The sequence below is a fragment of the Taudactylus pleione genome, unplaced genomic scaffold (assembly GCF_031769625.1).
Source record: "Taudactylus pleione unplaced genomic scaffold, aTauple2 ptg000065l, whole genome shotgun sequence".
Lineage (NCBI taxonomy): Eukaryota > Metazoa > Chordata > Amphibia > Anura > Myobatrachidae > Taudactylus > Taudactylus pleione.
The window spans coordinates 9,703,273-9,729,190 of NW_028284467.1; the positions used below are offsets into that span (position 1 = coordinate 9,703,273).

General features: G+C 43.5%; 1 protein-coding gene across 1 annotated transcript in view; it reads right to left on the reverse strand.

Moving 5' to 3' along the window:
* Positions 1-23,327, reverse strand: part of TFCP2 (transcription factor CP2) — a 111,142-nt gene extending 87,815 nt beyond the window's left edge. The window contains exon 1 of the mRNA XM_088465940.1: positions 22,674-23,327. Within this exon, the coding sequence (XP_088322066.1) occupies positions 22,674-22,795 (122 nt within the window). The 5' untranslated portion in view covers positions 22,796-23,327. The remainder of the gene's footprint in view (positions 1-22,673) is intronic.
* Between the last annotated feature and the right edge of the window lie 2,591 nt (positions 23,328-25,918).

A 25,918-nucleotide genomic window follows, 5' to 3' on the forward strand; every position in this document is an offset into this window, starting at 1 on the left:
TCGGAGATGCACTATAGGTAGGAACGGGCAATATTTCTATCAGTGTGTACCCAGCTTAAGTTTCAGTATCTTATCAGAACTGAAAGGTAGGTGATCATTTGGTGTTGGCAGATAGTTATTCATCTCTTTGTACACCAGACTAAATGCAGCTGAAACCAAGCCAATCACATTACACGCACCAGGTTTCGAGTCTGATTGCATTTACTAAATTTTACAAAATTGATTGTATAGTGCAAAAGCGATTAAACAAAGCTGCAATATGAGTGCCAATTACCCAATAACACTGCCATTATTGCAGGATGTGTGGCAGTGATTGGGTGTAATTTTAGACATTAATTTATCCTTGGTTGCACAGCCTAATTTTTAAAAATTCAATAAGCTGTCCATCTATTATAAATTATGAAATATAGATTTTCCCTGTCACTGTAGTCTTGTGAATAAACAAAATGAGAACTACAATAAGGCCAGTTATAATCAAGCCTGACAAATTCTTGTTTCATGCTGGGATGAGATCTACTTTTAACCAGTCTGAGGGGAAATTCAATTGTTTTGTCATGACCGCAGCTTGTTTGTGGCGTTGGGTGCAAGTGCCACGGGCACCCATTATGCCTCTTGAAGTACGAGCAGAAATCCGACGAAAGTAGGGCTTTTGGGTGCCTTAACCTTATCGTGCCCAGCTTTTGGGTCTCTTTAGATGAACGTTTGGCAAGGAAGATGAGCCTCGCAGCTGCATTCAAAATGGATTGTAATGGCGATAACCTATTTTTGGGAAGACCAGTAAGGAGACTATTGCAATAGTCAATGTGGGAAATAATGAGTGCATGGATTAGAGTTTTTGCAGTGTCTTGTGTGAGATACGGTCGAATTTGGATATGTTTTTAGATGTATGTAACATGATTTTGAGACATTGAATGTGTGAAACAAAAAGACAGTTCAGAGTCAAGGTTGACACCTAGGCAACGAGCATGTGGGGCAGGGTGGCTTGTCGATTTATCAACAGTGAGAGAGAGATCAGGTTGGTAACGGTTATTGGCCGGTGGAAATATAATTAATTCTGTTTCAGGTGGCGAGATGACAACCAAGATGAAATGGCAGAAATACATTCAGTGACATGGACCAATACAGATGGTGAAAAATCTGGGGAGGTTAGGTAGATTTGAGTATCATCCACATACAGATGGCACTGAAATCCAAAAGAGCGGATTAGTTTGCCAAGAGGGTTGGTATAGATTGAGAATAACAAAAGGACCTAAGACAGAGCCTTGCGGTACTCCAACTGATAGAGGTAGCGAAGAGGAGGCAGAATCAGAAAAACGAACAGAAAAAGAGTGATCAGATAGGTAGGAAGAGAACCAAGAAAGAGTTGTGTCCTTAAGACCTAGGGATTGTAGTATTTGTATGAGAAGAGAGTTGTCAACAGTGTCAAAAGCAGCAGAGATATCTAGAAGAATTAGGAGTGAGTAATGGCCTTTAGCCTTGGCAGTGACCAGAGCATTTATTACCTCAGTCAGTGCTGTCTCTGTGGACTGTTGGGAACGAAAGCCGGACTGAAGTGGGTCCAATAAATTGTGCGAGTTAAGAAAGTGTGTGAGGTGGGTGTAGACAAGTCTCAAGTAGCTTGGAGGGGCATGGGAGATAGGACGGTAATTTGAGAGGGTGTTAGGGTCAGAATTTTTTTGTTTTTTCAGAATGGGAGTAATCACTGCATGCTTGAACAGTGATGGAAAGATGCCAGTAGAAAGAGTTTACAGATTTTGGTTAGGGTTGGGATGAGCACAGGAGACGAAGCTTTACTGATTTGTGAGGGTATAGGATCTAGAGGACAGGTAATAGAGTAGGAGGATAGGAGGATAGAAAAATGTAGATACTTCATCTACGTTTGTGGGGTCAAATGAAGATAATGTGCCAGAGGGATCAGGTAGGGAATTGAGCAGGTCACTAGCTGAGGAAGAGCATACCATTTCATTTTGGATCTGATCACTCTTGTACTTGAAATAGGAAGCAAGATCTTGTGCACAGAGTAGCATGTGGGTTGGGTGAGGGAGGGGTAAGAAGCAGTTTAAATTTATTAAAAAGTCGCTTGGGGTTAGAGGCTTGAGCAGAGATTGAAAATGTTTGTATGGCAGCGTCCAGAGCAGTACAATAAGAGTTGTAGATAGTCTTATGTGAGGAAGTCACTTGGAGTACGAAACTTTCGCCACTGACGTTCTACTTTACGTGAGTTTTTGTAGATGCCTTGTTAAGTTAGAATGCCATAGTTATATATACACAGCCTGCAAGAAATTTTATACAATAGTTTCAATAATTTTGTGTCTCAAACAAAGTTTGTGTACATACATAAAATTCATTTATGTTTCGTAGACCAGTTTGATATGGGAGACTCAACCTGTATCAGTTAATATATGTAAAAAAATAAATCCAAACAAAAGTTTTGATGTGTTCTGGTAAATCTGACGACACTACAGAAACACAGTTGTTATCTAACATCATTAACACATTACTGTTAGTGCCTGGAATTACTAGCATTGTAACAAAGCTTGAAATTATGGACTCCTTCGTTTAGAATGTTTGAACCCTTTTCCAGCACTGCCAGCATGCTATACACCCGCTTGCTCATATACAGCAGACAAGAAAGCTGAAGCTTGCCATTTAGCCGATAGCGCTGACAGGTTCACCTTAGTGAACTTTCATCTGCGACCACTGTTTTTGTAAAGCAGTCTGGACTTGGCTTATGTGGATCTGAAAAAGAAAGCTTTGCATTCCATTATTAGTATTGTAGATGTCCTAGGTAAAACAATATGTGGCTTCAGACCTATTGTGCAGACAACCAAAATAAGATCTGATCAGACATTATGCTACTTATGACTGATAACAGACTGCCAGGGGCATTTAGGTGTTGCTAAATAGGTAAGAAGTATTTTTTACTCAGGCACTACCCAGTGCTGCGTTTCCTGAGCACCTGCTTAATAAGGGGTTAGTTAGACCCCGTCCATAGTCATACACCACACAAGCAATGAAGTAGCGCTAAGTACATAAAAGCATTCAGTAGAGACGGAATGGATATGAAAAGCTTTAGTCTTATTTAATATAAACCATATCACTGTATAAAAACGGAATCGGTACAAAATACCGCCAGTTCGATTCCCAGCAGCGCCCGGTCGACAGATGAGCAGAGCCCGGCAGCGGAAGCCTGACAGCGCTGGAAATCCCGATTGTCCCTAAGGTAAGTATAAACAAACCTAACCCCCTAACCCTCCTTAGGGGTGCCTAACCCAAACCTACCCAAGAGCCTAACCCTAACCCTCCCCTTCTCCACTGTCTAAACATAAGTCCCCCGGGGGGGGGGTGCCTAACCCTAAGTCCCCCCCGGGGGTGCCTAACCCTAACCCTCCCTCCCCCTGGCCTAACCCTAACCCTCCCCGGGGGGGGTGCCTAACCCTAAGTCCCCCCCGGGTGCCCTAAACCTAGACCCGCCGCTGTCCGCTTGCTGCGCCCGGAATCCCTTCGATCGGGATGCCGGGCGCCGGTCTCTCGGCGTCGGGGAAATGTCAGGCGTCTAACATCTAGACGCCCGGCATTTCACCCTCGCCGGGATATGACAGTCGGGAAGCCGGCTGCCGGTATTAAGGCAGCCGGTTTTCCAATTGTATACCATAAAAACAATTAGCGTATTGAATGCATATATAAAAGATAAGATGTAAATACATATACATTATGAATAGTCCACTAGTCTGGAAATTATGCAATTGGCACTTAAATATGTCCAGAAGAAGAAATGCCTTATTTAAAAAGTCCACAAACCTGTTCCTATAATAGTCCCTGACAAATTGCCCACCTTAGTGGTACTGGCGGGAATATGAAAGCCTGTGCGACGAGCAGGAGTGTTCATTTGTATATATATTTACCACATCCACGGCCAAAATTAGGGTTTTCTTGTCAGCGGACTTGAATCACACAGCTGTAGAGTCCAATGGCCCTTAAACAATCTTTAGAAGTTCTTCGGTTAATTCAGCAATCAGTGGGTGGCAATTTGTTCTACAGATGGAATCCGGGACTTGGTCCAGGTTTTTGAAAGTCCAATAAAAGTTCCAGTCAGTGGAAGAACAAGTTGGGGACGATGCAACGGACGCGTTGACTGTGAGTCCAATAGCTTTATCAAAGGTATATGTGCATGTCCCCAAGTGGGTTTATATACCATGGCCAATGCGGCCGCTAATTATCACCTGTAGATCAGTTAATCATTTCATCCACCACATACATAAGTAAACCAAAATGTAACCGCAAATGACCTATTTTCATTTATATTTCTATTAATAGAAGGCAGACCATCTTTAAAAAATTAGTCATTAAAGCCTATAAGTTAAACATAGTAAAAAGAGTATTATCCGATCATGTGACTGCTCACCTGACCGGGAGTAGATATATTATCCTATTGTGAGCCCAGGATCTGCGTTTCCGCCCGGGTGCATCACCGGTCACATGGGGCGGTTACAACGGCCATTGCTTGCAACACTAAGGTTGCTAAGCTCCATATCCAGGTAGATGCGTCACTGGTCACGTGGGACGCATTCCCCGGCCGTTACCACAACACTGTGGTTACCAAGCTCTCTCCGGCCACCGATGCAAATACCAGTTGATACAAAACATATTATGAGAGTACAACACCTATATGTGGACAAAGATAGCAAATTCTTATCCAAGGATAGAACGGAGAGGGAGCGGGTTGTCGAAGCTGGATAATTGGCCGAGACAAGATTAGTTTAAAATTGAATCTCGGCGACGCAATCTTGCGACTGGCCGCAAGACGCCATCTTGGAAATGAGATCACAAGACGCCATTTTGCGAATGGCTGCCCAAGCGCCATTTTAGATAAACTCACATTTAAGTACATATGGCGATATTACTAATAGCATCATGTGATTGCATCTTTCACCGTTTCTCATATACACCTTAATACGCACAATTGCGCTGTTGACTAGTCACATATTAGTGAATGCATAAGATCCTATATGAAAACACCGTTTAGTAGCTAAATGCGCACGCACCCTAACCAAGTTAACTAGCGTCTTTATATCAAACCCCGCATACTCACACATTACATATTCACATACAAGGTTTCATAAGCTTTAAGGTATAAGATTTAAGTTTGTTCATTTAGTATAGATGCTATGAAATAAAGATTGTTTGGTAACTAAGGTTTTATACATGATAAGTAAGCAGTGTTTGGTTTTGTACTGATGCGTAATCTTTCCACAGTATTCCGGTATTATCGGTGGGGAGATCGCATCATGCATTCTCAACTTATGGACCGCAGAGACTTCAAGCAACAAAATGTATATGATATGAATAACTGTTGGGATGTTGCATGTGGCGGGAATCTAGGGACCCTCAGTTGTCGGAGGCTGGGTTGTGTCTATTTGAATCAGCCTGTTAAATGCTCTGTAACAGATGGATCCCCCTTGGGAACCAATAGCATCAGCAACAAAAGTCTCTATTTGTTTTGTCTATCCTTGGGGGGTATAAATATGTGTGCTCCAACACTGGGTCTTTAGTCTTCGTGCTGAATGCTGATAGACGAGGGGTTTCTTGCTTATGCCTAACATCTGGTCCGGAAGCGCTGCGTATGTATACTGTACTTGGGTCTGTATAATTCCTTTGCGCCGAATTGTGTCTGGATCAATAGCGTGTAACTGACTGTACTTTTACTTGAATAATACTTGTGCTTTGGAACCACAGATTCCAGGTCTTAAGTCTTTATTCACTGACTGCGTACGCAAATTAGCATCATCTTTAGAAGGTATAGGTAGGATATTAGAAGGTATAGGAAGGAGTGTATAGAAGTTCTGATCGAGTATCGTTAGGGTATGGACCACATGGGTTCTTTTGGCCAATCCCTTCTAATTTTTCCATAGGCTATATTTATAGCCAATGGGACATAATTTAACAAACTGTAACTGTGGAAAACGATGTCACAAACATAACCCTCCATATTATCTATGGGCAAAGGGCGAAGTTAGATTTCAACAGAGGAACTGTCAATAGAATGTAGGGGAATGGACCTCACATATCTTCAAACCAGTCCTTTTATATAGGCATGGATTTTTAAATAAATATTTTTCACACACCATGAATCTTATGCATACTTGTACCTTATCACAGTTAATTATATAAGAACTGTATATAATAAATTTATATATAGTTTCATGATCTTTCACTATAGTTACACCTGCAATTAAAAAATATTTTCCTATAGTAGAAGGTAAACTTAAACCTTATTATAAATCACATCCATGCATACTTTGTGTACATACAACTGCGTACATATGTTCATATAGTGTTAACTCTAGCTCTGGCAGCAGGCAGGGCGCCGGAACTAGAGAGGGGAACCGAAAAGGGGGCGTGGTCATGAAAAGGGGGCATGTCTATAAGACACGTCCCCTTTTCGTCATACTTGGGGGCGTGCCCGGCGCTTACGGACATGCTGGGCAGCCCCCAAGCGCTGCAGAAAGGGAGAACAGATGCCGGGCGCATGCGCCCTCCGTCTATTCTCCGGCGGTGACCGGGTCACCGCATGTTTCTCCTCCCGCGGGACACTGCGTCCCGCGGGTGAGAACGGCACCCGCAGGCTGTGAGGGCAGGGCGCTTTTTGTCCTCCAGAAGGAGGGCAGGGCGCCGCGGCCCGCTAAAACAGCCTAGCGGAAACGCTATTCAGAGCTGCATACAGGCACACGTGTAAATACATGCCCATGCACATGTATATGCTTGTCTCAAAAAAACGAATGGCTTATAGGATTTCAGAGGCGATTAAGATATAAACATCGATTGAAAAACAGACCTCATATAATCAAGTCAGGATCATTTCGTAGGCCTCAACATAAACCGAAAGGGTGGAACCGAGTAATTCCATTAAAATGCTGGAGAAAAGCATGCACTTGGGTCTCAATAACCTAAAGGCTAAATATAGTATCAAGGACACTATATTGGAAAATACAGAGGAGGAAAGGGATTTAGGAGTCACCATTTCAGATGACTTGAAGGCAGGCAAGCAATGCACCATAGCATTGAGGAAGGCAAGTCAGGTGCTTGGTTGCATAGTGAGAGGAATAAGTAGCAGGAAAAAAGTGATAATTCCACTGTATAGGTCCTTGGTACGGCCTCATCTAGAATACGGTGTTCAGTTCTGGAGGCCACATCTCCAGAAGGATATAGACACATTAGAGACGGTACAAAGAAGGGCAACTAAAATGGTGCATGGCCTACAGCACAAAACTTACCAGGAAAGACTAAAAGATCTTAATATGTATAGTTTGGAGCAGAGAAAGGAAAGGGGGGACATGGTAGAAACTTTCAAATACATGAAGGGTTTTAACAAGATACAGGAGGGAAGCATTCTTCAAAGTAAGATGTACAACACCACGAGGACATGCACTGAAACTGGAGGGAGGTAGGCAGGCTCAGAGGAAATTTGAGGAAAAATTACTTCACTGTAAGGTTAGTGAATAAGTGGAATAACCTCCCATCAGATGTTTTTGAAGTTAAGACAGTGGAACAATTTAAACACGCTTGGCATAGGCATAAGAATATCCTCAAGAGAGACGTAAGGAGCAAATAGTTCCAAGTTTCGCATATGAGAGAATTAGCAATGAATGCTCAGATCAGCCAGATGACAGATAGGGGTGGTGGTTATTCTACATCATTTGACCACATAGCGAACTTTTTGGGAAAGCACGTCATTGCACAGCCCCTGTTCTGCTCTTCTGTGAACCCTGTTGTAACTTAATTGTGCGTGCGGTCATTATAATAGACCAGCATAGCAAACCCGGCAAGATTCCCTTACTCCATCCCTACACTTATCGCAGCCACTTCTCTGTCCGACTCCACCATTAGCGGGGAGCAGTCACTCATTTTATAACCTTGTGTACACATAAGATGGGAATTATGCACTGTTTAACATGGAATGGTCTTTTGAGGACTAAAAGAGTATATATGGCCTGCACCACTCCCTTATGATGGTGGTCCTTGGGGGAATATTTTCAGTATCTCGACCTGCGGAGTGCCGGCGCCGTAATCCCGACACCGGCATCCTAAAGGAGAGTAGCAGGCTTAGGGGTAGACACTAGGGGTAAGGTTAAGCACTAAAAGGAGGGGGGTGAGGGAGGGTTAGGTTTAGACACCGGGGAAGTTAGGGTTAGGCACAGAGAAGGGAGGGTTAGGGGTTAGGATACTCACCTCTCCACGTCGGGATTATAACCTGGTCAGGATGCTGGCGTCAGGATTCTGACCACCGGCATTACGTACCCAACCTGTCCTTGGGGTAGAAGACAAAGTAGTTATAAATACCACAAGGTTGTAGAAACTGGCTTCCTAAGTGAATCCAGCTTTTATTCTGTTCCAGGGTAAACTTTACATTACTTGCCACCAAATTTTTCTATATTTCATAGGAGTCCAAGAAGTCCTCCAGCAAGAAAACATGACTAGTACCCCTTGTACACTGACATAAAAATCCCAGGTTGATGCACGTGTTCAGGGACCCGGGCATCCAACTCGGGTAACTTGCAGGGTTGAGCACGGGTCGTTCCAGCATGCCGCCCAATTGGAAAGCTTCTGTGGCGCTTGGAGATGACATCTCCAAGCGTCCACTGCAACCAGCACCCAACCAGAACGGAGCAGCGCTCCCCACCCTCCCTGTCTCCAGACCGCTGTGGAGTGAGGTAAGAGGGTCACGGAGGGAGGGGAAGAAGCGCTGCTCACTTGCGCTGGAGAGCCGGGACAGTGCTGACCCTGCTCCGGTGTGAACAGTGCCGACCCGGGCATAGCCCAGTTCGGCTCAGTGTAAAAGGGGGTCTGTCCCAGGTCTGATCTGGGGCGGAAATGTATTCCAAATCCCGGGTCAGACGCAGGACTTTATACATATGGCACTTCTCTGTTACAATGTTCTATCAAAAGTCTTGCCTAATCTATTATACTGTCCATACATCAAAACCACTGACATGTACATACTGTAAAATTGTCGAGCAGGCTCACCTTTTCCAGGGTAAAAAGGTCACAGTGTAAAGGAATGCCCAATAATAGGCCCACAGACGGCATAAGCTGACGCACAGTTTTTATTTAAAAGGTGACAGATATAAAAATAAGAGTAATAAATCACCAGCCAGCCTCTATTTAAAATGAACTTTCTATCTGCAAAGCTATGCCTTTACAGCTTACAAGTTCACAGCAACCTTATTAGTATTTATTTGCAGGCTTTTTCCCCAGACTCTTTCCTGTGCCCTCAGTGTTAGAGACAAGGGGGTCAATCCAATTAGGTGTGAAGGATGCGATGTGCCGTTGCAATGGTGTTTACACACTGGCAACAGCACCGCATCTCGCACCCTTCGCTACCCAACCCTAGATTCGCATAACTTTGCTCAGAGCCCTATGGGACTACGAGCAATATTAGGTGAATCTGGTCTGCCATAAAGTGCGGCCACTGCCGAGATCATCGCACCTAACAGGATTGACCCCAAGGCACAGACTTGTCAGCTGCTGAAAAAAAAAAAAATTACGGAGTTAAATACACTGCTTATTATTTTTTGTTTACTTTTTCAATGTCTCACTTCTTTGTAATAAGTCCACATTGAAAAAGTGAACAGACTGAAATAAACAGAACAGACTGCACTTGAGTAAAGCTTAGACAATGTGTACCCAGCGATGCAAGGGGAAACCGCACTGGTGATGGGCCAACATATCGGGCAGCAGGTAGACATTAAGACGATCTGGTGCTCGACATGCGGCACCAGCCGCAATCCTGCTGCATGAGGTCATCAGACGCATTTTCAGATTGAGCTGCATGTAGGGCCGACCTGACCATGCGGTTGACGACCATATAGGAGCGCGCATGGCCCAACATAGGGCTCGATTCAATTAAGAGCAATGCCGAATAGCCCCGTTAGGGAGCTCCCGGAGCTATTCAATTCAGCGCGGCATTTGGTCTAAATAAAGGATTTTTTTTCTCGCACCCGAGGGTTCTAGGAGAAATCCAACAAAATTGCCCTGCGCGCATCTGTTTTCCTGCTTAGTGCGGCGATAATAGCCGTGCGGCCGGCACTTTGGTTGTGAGAACCAGCATTCTCCGACTAACATCCATGTTAAATCGCGAGAACCAGCATTCTCCGACTTAACTGACAACTGTTGGACCAAACAGCTGAATTGAATCGAGCCCATAGGGGGTACACATTGGGCGACTCTTACAATATATTGGACTAATCTGTCGGAACGGCCGAAATAACCTCCGAGTACCAAGCTTAATACAATTCAACACGTCACATTGGATCAAGCATTTGGGCCCGATAATTTGAGGATCAACCCGGGTATTTCTTCTATGTGAATGAGTCAACCCAGGTTGCAATTCTCAGGACAATTTCTGGTTTTTACAAGGGTCGAAGTCCCAGAAATTTTTACCCGGGTTGACCCCTTCACACAGAAAAGGACCCGTGTTGATCCGCAAAATATCGGGTCCAAATGCTTAATCTGGCAATCTACATTTCTGTGTGAAAGGGGTATTAAAGTACTAATAGGTAGGTCGTCAGGATAATCTAGAAGAGAATAGAGATGGAACAGGCACCCAATTAGTGTAGTATCCTCTGGTTAATGCTGTAAACAAAAGAGTCCAAGTATTGCATGGGTTCCAAATATACGTGTAAATCAGCTTATCTGTGAATAAAAGGGACAAAAGAAGTAGACAAAACTGTTCTATGCAAAGAATAACTTAGATGTCCTATATGTTTTACTAACAGTTAGTGTTCCTTCTTACACATGCACTGTGATCATGGAAAAGTTGCTTGGCAACAAACATACATTTTAGTTATGCATTTTAAACAAATTTAAAAGCACGTTCTCCAATACCATCCACTGTGCCATCCACTGTACCGCTAGAAACAGGCCAAGATCTGAATTTTACACTCCTTGCTAAAAATATTTTTTATGCATTGGTGGAAGAGAGTCAAGAAACCATTTAAGACATGAACAGCTTTGAAAGACATTAGTATCAGGTAAGTACGATTGAGTCCCAAACAGTTTGCAAATAAACGCTACCTGTACTTAAGTTATACTTCACTTCTATTGCAATTTATTTGGTTTGTGCAACCAATCTATATGTTGGCCTTTGTGGCACTGAATGCCATATCCTTGTCAAATATTTCTACAATTATAGAGAGGTTGCTAGAGGTATTTAAGAAGGGATATCTGAAAATACAAAAAAAGGTAAATGCTAATTATTGTTTGTTTCAGTGCTCAAAACGTGTAACTTGGAAAACTTTTCAACAAGCCAGTATTCTGCCTTAAATATAAAGAACCAAAGAGGATCTCGGAAATGCGTGCCCCAGGAATGTTTCACAACCGGTGTTACCACTTTGAATGTTCTAAGCGGATGACATGACACAGAAGGAACATCTGTACTGTAAACAGAAAATTCACAGCATTAACAAAAAGAAAAACTAAACAAAAACACTACTGATTTCATCATGTCTGTGATGGAAACAAACTACGGAGATATGCCATAATGAAATCAGTTGTCTGACTAAGCGTTTCATGGTTTTGCAGACCTTGCTATCTATCGAAATACTACATTTCAGGTGTCAATAGATCACATATCTTACTTGGCAATAAGTACAGATCCATAACCTGCTAACCTCTAAATAGAGTCTGGTATTGAAAATAAATACAGGGTTGATCCAGTGTCCACTGATTTTCCCTGCAGCTGTAAAACTAATATTTTTACCAAATTTGTATATTATTGTATTTTTTTTTTTGCAGTATTGTCTGATCTTCCACCAAATAACACCTAAATTGAGGCTTCTGGTTGTTCAAGATAAGAGAATTTGTTTGATCTGCAAGTCCATTTTACTATAGAGGGTCCAGCGTGGGGACTACTTTTTAACCTGTATTATCTTGAATTGTGGAATACATTTTTATATAGAAGTTATCTCCATCCATCCATTGAAGTTGACTGCATTCATTCATCTGTATGAGGTCACGACAACCAGAGGTGTAAAACCGGATTTCCAAAGAAACCTTGAGGAATGCCTATGCCTGTACCCAGGTGAGTATGTCCAAAAGGGATAAATACTGGTACACAACCAGCTTGTCTTGCTAATCAGTGAATTAATTTATGGGAACAATAAAGATACCTTTAAATGAACGTATCTCACCTTAATTAGGCGAGTTGGGAAAGCTCTTTTTCCTACTGTGGAGTTATTACATATTGGGGAATAACTCTATGCTGTGCTCTTCTTTTCTGTGAGCGATGTATTCCCAACACCAGAACTAAGACGACTTGTATATTCCATCCAAGGGACAAGCGCTTTTTGGGTCGCTTATATTTCTGTGTATTACCATCCAAGGTAGGGGTGCTTTCTTTGAAACATTTAGACAAGTTTAGTCAGTTATACCCCTTTCATACTGAAAAAAAAAATATCCCAGCTTTTACCCAGCATTTGATGCACGGGTTTCTTTGCCGGTCCCAGCTTGTACCCCGCCTTCACGCAGAAAAGTAAAATTCCCGGGTCAAGCATTTGGACCTGGTAATAAGTAATAATTCTTTCCTACTCGGTACTCTTATCAGAGCCTGCTTAAGCGAAGAAAACCAGCATTAGCTGGTGATTATGTGAGGCCTTTAGGTGGCTGAGCCAGTGATTCTCCACCTAAACAAATTCAACAGATAATTTCCTGGGTGATTAAATCCAAGCAGGAGAAGTTTGTCAAAAAGGGGAATTTCATTAATATAAAGGGGCAGAAGAGACACAGGATGTACAGTGGGTCGTTGGGTTCCTTTATTTAACTTAACTGGCCATCTAGCATGGTTCAGGAGAGGTCTGGGAGGAATTTAATCCTGATGTTGTGTAGGTTATTAATATTCATGAGAAAAGATGATACCCCAGCCCCAACATTCCCTCTTTACAAATGATTAAAAATAAAATAAAGATCTACTTGTCATACACCAGGGTGTTTAAGATCTCATTAATTAAGAATGGGAACAGATGTACAGTGGTCAGTTTAATCTTAAGAAACTATCTATAATTTTTTACTTGGTGGGCAGTAACTATACTTGATACAGGCGTAGCCAGTCTACCACTCTATCCCAGTAGTAGAGGGCCACTGAAATATCATATAGATAAGAAAATGGAAAGCTGCTTCAAGAAACTTCATGTTCCTCAGGAACAGTACTTAAGCTTGGCATAGCTATGGTTTCGGTCTCCGGGGTGTTTAGAGTAGGGGGTAGAGAACCTTCATAAGGATTTCATTAAAACCATGGAAGTGATGGAAAAAGGGATTGATTTTCTGCCTGTAGCTTCACTAGATGCAATCACCTTTTCATTCATAAATATGGCAATGCTTAGACAAGGTGGCATGTGTGATATCTTCATCTTGACCTAGTCAGACAATCAGTGGGATTGTATGAAGTCATCAGTCACTCATATTACATTACTACAATAAGTAGGTGTTCCCCTAAGAACTAGAATAGATTATGCTCACCACAGACTCCAGCTCCCAAAGATTGGTTCTCTCAGCTACTTACAGAAGTGGTACAAGGAGAATGGCTCAAATGGCAATGATGGCAGTATGGCATGCGATTTAGCATTTTTAAATACTCTTAAGACACAAACATCTCGGTTTCTTTTCAGACAAATGGACAGTAGTTGCTTACTTAAACTGGCACAAGCAGAACATGATGGCAGAAGCAACAACAATCGTGACATGGGAAGAAGAACTTTTTAAATCCCCCTCTGCATTACACAGAGCACTCAAAGACTGCAGTCAATATCAAGTCCATACATGAGAATGGGCTTTACATAAAGAGTTTTTCAACTGTAGAAACTGAAGTTTGGACTCCTTCAAATAGATCTGATGGTAACTGCATGAATACCAAGGTAACTCAGTTTTAGTCTGGCCACAAGGACACCAGGACAAATAGTGGAGATTATCTGTCGATTCCATGAACTTACAACTATGATGTGTTCTATCATTTTACTATCACTGCTCATAAAATAAAGATTATTAAGAAAGAAACTGTAGAGGTCATAGTGGTGCCTCTGTTTGGGCTACACTAGGGTCTATAACAGTGTTGGCTAACCTTGACACTCCAGCTGTTATGGAACTACATAACCCAGCATGCACTGCTACAGTTTTGCTATTAGGGCATGCTAAAACTGTGGCAGGGCATGCTGGGATATATAGTTCCACAACAGCTGCAGTGTCAAGGTTAGCCAACACTGGTCTATAATGTCTTGGGGAAAACTGCTTCCTCGGACAGCATCAGGGAACATTTCTGCATCCAATCCCTACTGTCCCATCTTTGAGGGTGTGGAGCTTGAGCAGTGGTTCCTAAGATGCAAAGGAGTCGAGCTCCATAAAGCTAGGAAACAAAATCCTTAAATTTACTATAGGATTTGGAGTATATTTATTCAGTGGTACAAACCTAAACTATTAAACATGATACATAATGTAGTATCCACTTGTCATATCAATCAATAAATTGTACTTCCTTCTCCCTGTCCACAACCAATGATAAGGAAGAACATTTATTTACCCTGGAACTTTTAGAGTTATTTAAATTTACCTGTACAGGACAAAATAAATCAGGAGGTAGATTAAGGTTTTGTGATTTCTGTAAGACACCATCAAGAACATGTTACATCCAAACATACCCTGGCAAGATGATCAAGTTTGTCATTGTGTAGGCATGCAAATGGAACAGACGTAAGGGGTCAAAAGAAATAAGGGTGCATTCTATAAGGATGGTAGCAACCTTGTGGGCATGCAGGGCACAGGCTTCAGAAGATTATTTAAGCAAGGTAGCAGATCAATCATCTATCTTTATCAGACATAAGGGAATATTTATCAAACCTCCTAAGAGGACAAGTGGATGTGTTTTCATAGCAAACAGATTCTAAGGGCCAAATGTAATAGGGTGAGAGTTTAGAAAAGTGAGAGTTTCTGACACTTTTTAAACTTTGCCAATGTAATAAAGTCCAAAAACAAAGTAACAGAGCGAACTTGCATGCTTTTTTAGACTTAAAAAAACTCACAATTTAAAATCTTATTCAGATGTTTTCCCATTTTGAAGATAAAACTCAACCAATGTGAGAGTTTACTGCTAAACTCTCACATTTTCTAAACTCTCACCCTATTACATTTGGCCCTAACTGTCATTTATACAGAGCATTCTACAAAATGCTACCTTAAACTTGATTGGTTGCTATGGGCAACACCTCCACTTGTCCACTTTAGGAGGTTTGAAAAGTCTATCTTCTGGATGTCTTCTGTTGATATACAGTTTAGAAGGAAAATCCTTCCTCACAGAAATGAGTACAAAGCGTAAACACAAACACTTCAGTAGAACCATAAGCAGGGAGTGAAAAATACAAGGGGAGGGTAGCGCTATTCGCTGTAGTCAGCAGGCAGTGATGAGTCGCAGGGGAAGGCACAACAGCTCTCAATAATGCTGTACCCATCAGGGGTACAGGATCAGTTGCTGAAGGAGACGAGAGACAAGGAGCACAGGTGGTAGAGATAGTGCAGGAAAAAAAAAGGGAAGAGAGGTCTGCCTAAAAGCCTACATTCTGCAAGGATGGGGTAAACAGTTAGAGAGAACTGGGAATGAGTAAGTGGGTATAAGGAGAGTGCGAGAGGTGTTAGGAGGAGGGCCGTCAGACTTTACTAAAAAAAAGTGTATATTAAGGGGAGGAGTTTGAAGCTGGGGAGACAAAGAAAGTTGGATATGATGTGAAGTGCATTCCAGAGGACGGGTGCACTGCAGGAGAAACCTTGGCGTCGATGACCAGAGCCGGGTAGATGGGAGACACCTGGGAAACGGATTCAGGGCTTGAAAAGGGGAGGGGCCACAAGTGGGCACAAATGAAATGGGAAAATAGGCAGTGCAGCAAAAATAATAGTGGCAATGACAATTCGTAATGGAGACAAAACTGAAAACAGATGCATTAGAACAAGATGGCAGATAAATGTAGAGACAAAATGGTGCTTGAAAGCAATATGGCAGAGAAGGTGACACAAAATGGCTGTAGTATACAGAAATTAAAGTTGCAGTAAAACAGGACAAGGTGGTGGGTAGGTGAGATGGGAAAAAAGAATGCAGGGGAAAAATGGCAAAGTATGCAATAAGAAACAAGAGGGATAATATACAAAAGAAATCAATTAGAAAATATGGCCATTAGATGCAGACAGAGCAATGGGTGCAAAAATAAAATAATAGCAGATAAAAATGAATAAGGTAAATGATGGAAAGAGCTAATGGAAGAGTGTGACCAAAGCCCGACCACACGTGATTAAAATGGCTGCCACGGCGCTTTTAAAAAGGACCTTTAGGCGTAGTGTGCCATGTACTATGAATGTATATGTAACGTGTTTGAACATGTTATATTCAATGTGCTGTGCGCAGATGTGGAAATGCACTTTTAAATGTTCAGCCTATGCACTTATAAGGAATATATAAGTTATTTTGCTTTAGAAGGCTGTAACATTTAGAACCAAATGGCTTTGGAGACATTCTCACCTCCTAGTGATATGTTAATTATCCTGACGTAGTGGCCAAACCCTTCGTTTACAGCACTTTCATTGAAATGCACTGCAGAGCTCTCCAGTGTGTCTCCCCAGCAAGTTTGGGAAAAACAATTTATTTGTATTTAAGAAGCTCCTATTGGGTGGAACTTCCTAACAACATAAGGTGTTAAAATTGTAAATAAGCCAAACTGATTTTAGTCATAGCCATGTGAAAAGATGAATGCCATTGAAAATTTGCACTATATTTACCTTTGCAGAGACAGTATATTCTAACTCAGTTTGCGGTTTACCAAAGCCAATTGTTTTTTGGGTGGGGACAAGGAAATTATGTTAGTATCTTTAAAATGTAAGATAGGTTTATTTAGTTTGTGAGCTAGCATGATTGGCTAAAAGGAGCACAGGGCGGATTTATCCCCTGTGGTAATGTATATTGGAGTGACATATTCTAGGCCTGCGAGCCTGGTTTGTGTATATCTTTTGAACATCAAGACTGCTATAACATCATTATGCTGTACACCCTTGAAGCTGAGGGGGTCTTTTTCAAATCCTATTGAGCAAAAAACATCTTTGCCTTACAACTGCATCCGAATCCTGTGAGCAACAGAATTGCGCAAAATGCTATTCTAGTGTTCCCTCTAGCTCCGGCGCGAGGCAGGGCGCCGGAGCTAGAGAGCGACCGAGAAAGGGGCGTGGTCATCGAAAAGGGGGCGTGTCTATAAGACGCGTCCCCTTTTCGTCTCTCTTGGGGGCGTGCCCGGTACTTACGGACACGCCGGGCAGCCCCCAAGCCCTGCAGACAGGGAGAATAGATGCCGGGCGCATGCGCCCGGCGTCTATTCTCTGGCGGTGACCGGGTCAACGCACATTTCTTCACCCGTGGGACACTGCGGCCCGCAGGTGAAGACGGTTCCCGCAGGCTGTTAGGGCAGGACGCTTTTTGCCCTCCTTCAGGAGGGCAGGGTGCTTTTTGCCTTTCAGAAAGAGGGCAGGGCGCCGCGCCCCGTTAAAACAACCTAGCGGGAATGCTACTATTCCATTCTCTGGCTATTCTGGATTGAGTCCAGGTGCCTCCAAGCTCCAGCCCTCTGCCAGCTACCGGCTAATAACAGACAGATACATAGGTAGGAAGGCCCTGCTCGCAAGCTTACAAAATAAAATATATATATATATATATATATATATATATATACACACACACACACATACATACATACAATACATGTACACGTTCCCAATAGGCTGTTTTAGCGGAGCCACTGCAATATGCCTGCTGCTCACAGACATATTGCCTGTACACACTGGCCGACGAGTAAACAATATATTGGCTGTTCAATTGAACGGCCGATATGTCGGTCAGTGTGTACCCAGCGTAAGAATATGTTGAACAAACAAAAACTATCATACACACAAGCCAACTTTCCCTAAAAAGTTTGAGATTGAATCTTATTTCTCCCTATCGCAGTCTGCTCTTGTTTAATCAATTTTGTACTACTCATGGATTGTGATCACAAATTTAATAAAAATAGATTGAATGAGATCCTTGGGCAAATATTTTAAATGAAAGAGTTGGGAAGGATAGCTGGTGCACAAGCTCTTCATATGCAGGAGCCATATTTATTAGCATGGTAACCAGGAATCTATGATTTGTTGTGTAGAGAAAAGACATCAGTGTTTAGAAGAGGGGAGTGTGTTGGGGCAAAATTAGCAGGATACAGAGGTATGAAGACTTGCCAAAATTTCACTCAAATATGGGCTAAAAAAAACAAGCAACACCGAACCAGATGCCATCAGCTTATATACGAATTACAGTTTGGAAACAAACTGTATATAATATACATACTGCTAGCTAGGCAGAATGTTCCTTAATTAAATTAGTGGATATAGAGGACAGACAAATGGCAACATGCTGCAGGCAACTGCTGAATAATTTCTTACCAGAACTGCATAGATATAGGGGGAAAATTTGGAACGCTAAGTCCCCTTTTACACACATCTGACTGATCTGTTCAGGCTTCTGCTATACACACTGCTGCTCAGGCTAACTCGCTGGCCTGAAGCAGGTTATTCTTTTGCCAGTTTTTTTTCTTAATAGTTCTTTGCAAGTTACATTGTGAGAGTTCTATGGGAAAACAACTAGAATTGACTTTGTACGGGATAAAAACGCATGACAAGTTTCATGTGAATTTACACCTTCTCACACTATTACATTCAGCGAGTGCTAGCTCGCATGTTTTTTTTATCGCAAACTGTCTTTTTTTTTTTTAAAGCAGGGTTCAGTGTCTGGCACGTTTTTAAACTGAGAAATGCACCCTGCCCTTATCTGCAGTGCCATGCCAAACTTCAGAAGTGGGGGAAGGGAAGTTTGTTATTTCCAGGACTTACCTCATTTATTGCCCAGCAAGGCGTTTCGGGTAGCTACAGTCTGAGGAAGGGTGGCACTCCAGAATTACATTGAAGGTGGTAGGCGGCATTGCCGGAAACAGGAGGATGCAGGGACGCTCGTGCTTTATGTCCGGAAAGATGGCACTGCGACATCTGTATGACTACTGTGTGCATGTGCCGATTATCTCTAGGCCCAGGAGCCTGTGTACCGGGGACCCTATGAAGCAGTCGGCCCCGGAAGCACTGTGGCAGCTGCACTGTGCATGCGCCCAACCAAGGTAAGTCAGAGGGCGATAAAATAACGCGGCACAACACAAACAGGCTTCCTGATCTTTAGGATTGCTTGCAGGGCATCTTAGCTCTGGAACCAGGAATTAACAAGGATGGCTACTGAGCCTTTGCCCCAGCAGCCAAGTAATGCCCAATCCAGAAAAGTCTCCTTTAGTGTTTTTGGCTGAGAGCATGGCCATAGCCTGGAGGAGGTGGCAGCGGGTGCCCTCGAAGACAGTAAGCAGTATCCATCTACAATGGAAGAAGCATGGACACAAAGAATCTCAGCGGCGGAAAAGTGTCCGAAAGTCAATCATGACAAATCGGGGCCGCAAGCATTTAGGGCGCCTAGCAACCACCAATCGGTTCCAAACGTGTCAGGAACTGCTCCAACAGTACAATGCCGGTCCCAGCCAAACAGTATCAGAACGAATACTTCGGCGCGATCTGCATGGTTACGAATTTTCAGTCGTATAGGCCAGGTGTGTCCCAGGTTAACAACCATCCAAAAGAAACAGCGTCTGACATGGGCCAAATAGCATAGTCACTGGACCATTGAACAGTGGGGACGCATCATATGGGGCTGGATTCAAACAGCAGCGAAATCGGTCGTTTTCACTGGCGCCAGCGGTAAGGGGCGAAAATTAGACGAAATTAGGCAAAACAGTTAAGAATTCGCATCTGTACCCCAAAAAATAGCTGACGTAGATCAGAAATTTTATATTTGGCCGTAATAAAAGTATTTTGGGGGCTTAAATTGCATCGGTTGGCGGTAATTTGCGTATACGGAAAAACAAAAAAAAATTATAGAAAGTAATTTTTCCCAGGAAATTGGGGGTATGTTAAAATGGGTGAGTATATTTTCTTGGCGTAAAAGTACAATTTTAAAAACCGTAAAAAGAAAGCGCCTAAAACACTTGACGCATCCCCAAAAAACAGACAATTCGGTAAACCCATTTTCAACATTTTTTATTTATTCTTTTTTTCAAAAATGTGGGTAATTTATCATTAGGGGGTGTCTAAAGGGTTCTGAAAGAAATACCCAAAATTTTTGTCAAAAATAGGGATTTTGCTTTTTTTTTTCTCCTGGTCTTAGGTGGAGAAAAATGTCCGTTTTCCCAGGTGGCGGTGAAAAAGGCCGATTTCACCGCTAACTGAATCCGGGCCATGGTCTGATGAACCAAGATTTGGCTAATATTCCAATGACTGCAGCTAGAGTCATGAGGAGGGCTGGGGAAGCGTTCCAACCAGACTATGTCCAACGAGCTGTGCAGAAATGAGGTGGAAGTGTCATGTTTTGGGGGGTGTATTTCGCATGCTCCCTTAGTGTGTGACTACAAAGGGAGTATGAAAGGTGGTGGTAAAAAAAGAAGCATTTAAAAATGTCCCATGCAGCATGTAATAAACCTTTCTGGAACGCATGATAGTGTTTTGTGAGGACTGTGTACAAGAGAGTCCCACACGTGTGCCTGCTCAGCAACCTAACCAATTCCAAGTACGTATGGAATGGATGAAAATATCTACAGTGACAATTTTGTCCCAGTTTACAAACATTTAACAGTGCAGAAGAGATTAATAAGAGTGACCAGTATACTGGCCAATGGTATACATATAGAAAATGTACATAAATACTGTATCAGAGAAAACCAGACGTTAAAACAGTTACATAATGAGTTCATTCATAAACGCATCATAACTTCTGCAAACACTAAGAAAAATGTTTTTACTATCAATTCTTAGTATTGAGTAATACCCCTTTTCACCCAAAAACCTACTCCAACCCAGGACATTGACCATGGGGTGGAGCCGGGTTTTACCCCTTTTACACTGGCAGTTAATACCAGACCCGGCACTTTCGGCATCTCAGTGGACGCTTGGAGATTATGTCATCTCCAAGTGCTACTAAAGCCAGCCAAATCCACTGGTTTGAGGCATGGCCCAGGTCCGTTACACTGGTCAAAAATAGTGTCAAATTTCTGGTCAGTGAACCCCGGTTATTTTTCAGTGACTTTTTTCCACTGAGCCACGACCAGGGTAGACCCAGCAATAACCCGGGCTATTGCAGCAGTGGAAAAGTGGTATAACTGTTCATTTGCTCCCTTTCATTGTACCAATGGCTATTAGTAATATTTGCACACCTTAACAACACATATAGCCTTTGCACAGTATATGTTTATATAGTAACAACCTGAGCCAGAGTACACTCTAATGCTAGGTACACATTTGTACAATCATACTTTCGATTACACTTTACATTCTAATTTGCAATGCAGGAACCTCAATTGTCAAAAATATCTAACGAAAAGACACAAATGCAGAGCTGCTACTGGCGGAGTATGGGCAGAACCATCAGATGGAACAGATAATTGCGTACATACATACACACTTCACCTTTCTGTCCGACACTATACCGCCAAGTCTGATTAAACTGCACATAAAACCTGATCTTCCGATGCGACCAGTTTCCTTCCGATAAATCATCGAAAGGTGTGCACACACTTAAGATATTGCATGAACGGGTCACCAATCGAAAGAAAGGGATGTAGTGAGAATGCCAGCGGACGGGATGCCGGCCGTCAATAGCGCGACCTGGAACTAAAGATAAGCGTTGAAATGCCAACGCCTATCAAAATACTGAGGGCGGAATCCCAACAGCCTTCTTCCCGATCGAAGGTACACCGGGGCGTCTTAGCTGTTACCCACAGGGAGGGTTAGGCTTTGGTGGCTGGGGAATTTGGGGTTAGGCACTAAGGGGGGACAGTTAGGTTTAGCAACCAAGGGGGAGGGTTAGGTTTAGGCACTAATAGGGAGGGTTAGGGTGCAGGGGGGGGGGGGGGGGTAGTTGGACTGCCGGTATTTCATATCCAACCCGAAAGAAAGGACAGAGGATTGTATAGGTGTGTACCTACTTAAACATAGTAGCAGACTGATGATTATTTTTTAAATAGATGAACCATCTGCCCCCAATTATATTTTGGCAGGGGGTGGGGGGGACAAGACTTTGGCTACGTATATCAATGATAATCCAGAACACACAAAGTACATAAACATGTAAATCAATCATGCAAAACATACACAACATTGCAATCACAAAGTAGGTTTATAACCTGCAACTGTTGCCGATCTTCTTGATATGGACTGACAGTGTGTAGTTTTCAGTGTAAGCACAAGCAGCGTGTGACCAGTGTACTATATATACTTATGTTATTGTACCAAAAAGACATTGGCTGGGATTAGCCATTAAATACCAGGCTCTTTGTAGCCGTCCAGTAGTCACTTTACAGAGAACCACTTAATATGTCCAGTTGTGTAACTACCAGAATAATTGCACCGTGTTCCTGTAAGAATGAGATCAGTATAACGGATGATACTGTACAGATCTGGGGACATGGAAACAAGAGTACTGGACCAATGAAGCTTCGCAATTCAGTATTAGCAGATAGATACACACATACAGTACTAACCTCATACTATAGGCGCCAGCACCCAGCTCCTGCCCAATCCCAGATAGACTGGCATCAAAGTCTTGCACCAGACCGGACTCTATCACCTCATCGGCCAGCGGCAGCTTCAGTGCCCAGGCCATGCTCCTGGATGGGGGGTACCGGTCTTACCCAAGAAATGTGTCGCTAAGCAGAACTCCTGGGGGATGGGGAAAGAGTCCGACAGCACAATGTCCTTATTCCCTGAGACGCTGAGCAGCTGAGCCCCAGCCCCCGGTGTGCGCAGTAATGTGCCCGCTGGAGGAGGGCATGCCAAGGCTGAGCCACACTGCAGCTGGGCACAGGCGGCTCCTCAGCACCCACAGCAGCACATAGAGAGCGCAGCTTCTTAGGAGATCATGGTGGGCGCTGGGGAAGGCATCACAGGGAAAGCCGCCGCGATGTGCCTGTACAGCAGCCCCCCCGGGAAACGGTGCTCAGCCCGCTCCTCTCCTTCCGGACACGGGTGACAAGCAGCGGCCGAGGCGGCTCAGCCAGGCAACATGGAGCAGGCAGGACGGAGCGGCGGTGGCTGCGGCGGCCGACACGACGCGCACCGTGACGTACACAGGCCACGCCCTCTCCCCCACCGGCCACACTACACCTCGGGCAGCCCACAGGCCGAGCGGAGCGGGGCGGGGCCGGCCAGGGTCTGGAGGAGGATGTCACGTGACAGCCGGGAAGTGGGGCGTGGCTACATAATGGCACCTCCCCGTTGCGCTGCTCTTGGACATTCTACGTTCTGCTGTCCTCCGTATGTGGCGGTTACATGTGAGAGCTCCCCCTGCTGGCAGTTAGGTGACGCGCGGCTCAAGAAACAATTTTCAGAACTGTTCTTTTAGAACAGTGGTCTCCAACGTTAATTGGGTTGGGTGTGAGTGTAAAGGTGCCCACACACATACCGATGTCCTCACGATACGATTTTATGGCCAATTTCCTCATGAACTTTCACGGGAGCTCCCTTGCCGTCGTGATCACGATTTGGAGTTAAAAATGTCCAATCTGACTAAAGATCTATCTTGCAGCCAATGCATTGTATCCCAGATTGGCTAATCTGCCCTACAGCACGGCAGATCGGAAGATGCGATGTACGACGAGCAGGGACGCGCATCAGCATCATGCTCGTGAGTATAAACTCATGATTTGTACTTTTTTTACCCGATTCGTCGTCACGATTCGTCGGAATCGGCCAAATCGTGTAAAATGTCGCTATGTGTGTGGGCACCTTTAGAGGGGTGCGGTGCGGTGCCTGCTGCAGTGCAGGTGTATTTCTGTATCTTACCTTGCATCGCACCCTCTCACCTTAAGGCCGTATGTTCATCAGACAGTCCTGGAATTCCAAACTGGACTCTGACTCGACTACCTAGAAGGAAGGAGATGATGTGAGAACAGTGGCGGTTCTAGTGGCAGGCTAACAGGGCCATTGCCCGGAGAGTCGGCCCCTAGAGGGCGCCACTGAGTCCCCAGGAGAAAAAAAGAAAAAAAAACAGCACCGGTCCCCCCCTCGCCAGCCGCCGCAGGGTGGCATCATTTGCCGGGTGCCCGCTGATATTTGTGGGCGCCCTCCCTGCTTCGGCAGCCAAAAGCCGGAGCTCACTCTTGAGCTGCGGCTTCTGGCTCCCGCAGAGAGCCCTATGGGAGGGACGTCATGACGTCTCTCCCATAGATCCGTGGTGGAGCCGCGGTTGGACCGGACAGCAGCAGACGCAGGAGCAGGACTTAAAGTAAGTATTGTGTTTGTTTTTTAATTAAGTTTAGAATCAGTATAGAGGCAGCCGTGGATGTCGATGGCAGCCGTGTATTATAAGCACTAAGTGTGTTATAACACATAGTGTAATTATATAACAGTTAAAAAAACAGTTGAACAAATATTGAACAACATCTACAACAAGGTAATAACAATATCATTCCTTACCAGTAGTTTGTGTGTTGTACATTATTGAATGTATTGAAAAAATGTATCAGAAACTTCTATTAATGATCTCACTCCATGGAATCATCTCTAAGACTACTAAATCCTTTACTCTCCCTGCAGCTCATCCTTCTGTACATATTGCTGCCTCATTACTTTCCTCTTCTCTTACAAACGCATATGAGCTTTTAACTTATCTATACACATTGACAATAACATCCACAACCTGTCGCCATAACAAACATTCAGACAAATCCAACAAATATATTTATATCTCGCTCCTGTTGCTTCTATTAGCTGGTGACATATCTCCAAATCCAGGCCCAACACACATGCCACACCCACAACGAACTATAAATCCAGCTAACCTCATAAACATTGCATGCCTCCCTTCACCATCCAAGTCACTAAAATGTGTCTTATGGAATGCACACTCGGTATGCAACAAACTAACATCCATCCATGACCTCTTTATTTCAACTAACCTCAACCTTCTGGCAATAACAGAAACATGGCTAACACAATCAGACACTGTCTCCCCTGCTGCACTTTCACATGGTAACCTACACTTCTCACACACCTCCAGGCCTAGCAATTGTAAAGGAGGTGGGGTAGGAATATTACTCTCCCAATCTTTCACATTCACAGTTCTCCCACAGGTACCTTCACTCACATTTACATCATTTGAAGTACATTCTATTAGGACTTTCACCCCTTTCTCTCTGCGAGTTGCTGCTATCTATCGCCCGCCTGGGCCACCGCAACAATTTCTGGAACATTTTTCAGCCTGGCTCCCTCACTTCCTATCCTCAGACATCTCCACCATCATTATGGGTGATTTCAATATCCCCATTGACAGTCCACAATCTCCTCATGCCTCCAAACTACTCTCTCTAACCTCCTCTCTTGGCCTCTCCCAATGGACTGACTCCTCTACTCATAAGGAGGGCCACTGCCTTGATCTTGTATTTACCAGACTATGCTCAGTTTCTGATTTCACTAATGCTCCTTTCCCTCTCTCAGATCACAATCTTATCACCTGCACACTTTCCTCCATTACATCAACCTCAATGTCAGTGAAATCAACCAAACCTCCTAAAACCCGCAGAAATATTAATGTGATTAACTTTCAACAACTATCTACCTCTCTACAACAACGACTCTCAACAATTTCTGCACTCACTTCTCCTGAGACTGCTGCATCACACCTAAACCAGATTCTAGTAAAAGCCCTCGATGAAGTAGCTCCAGCTACCCATCACACTCCGCGTAGACTTAAACGTCAACCGTGGCATTCTGACTTAACAAGGCATCT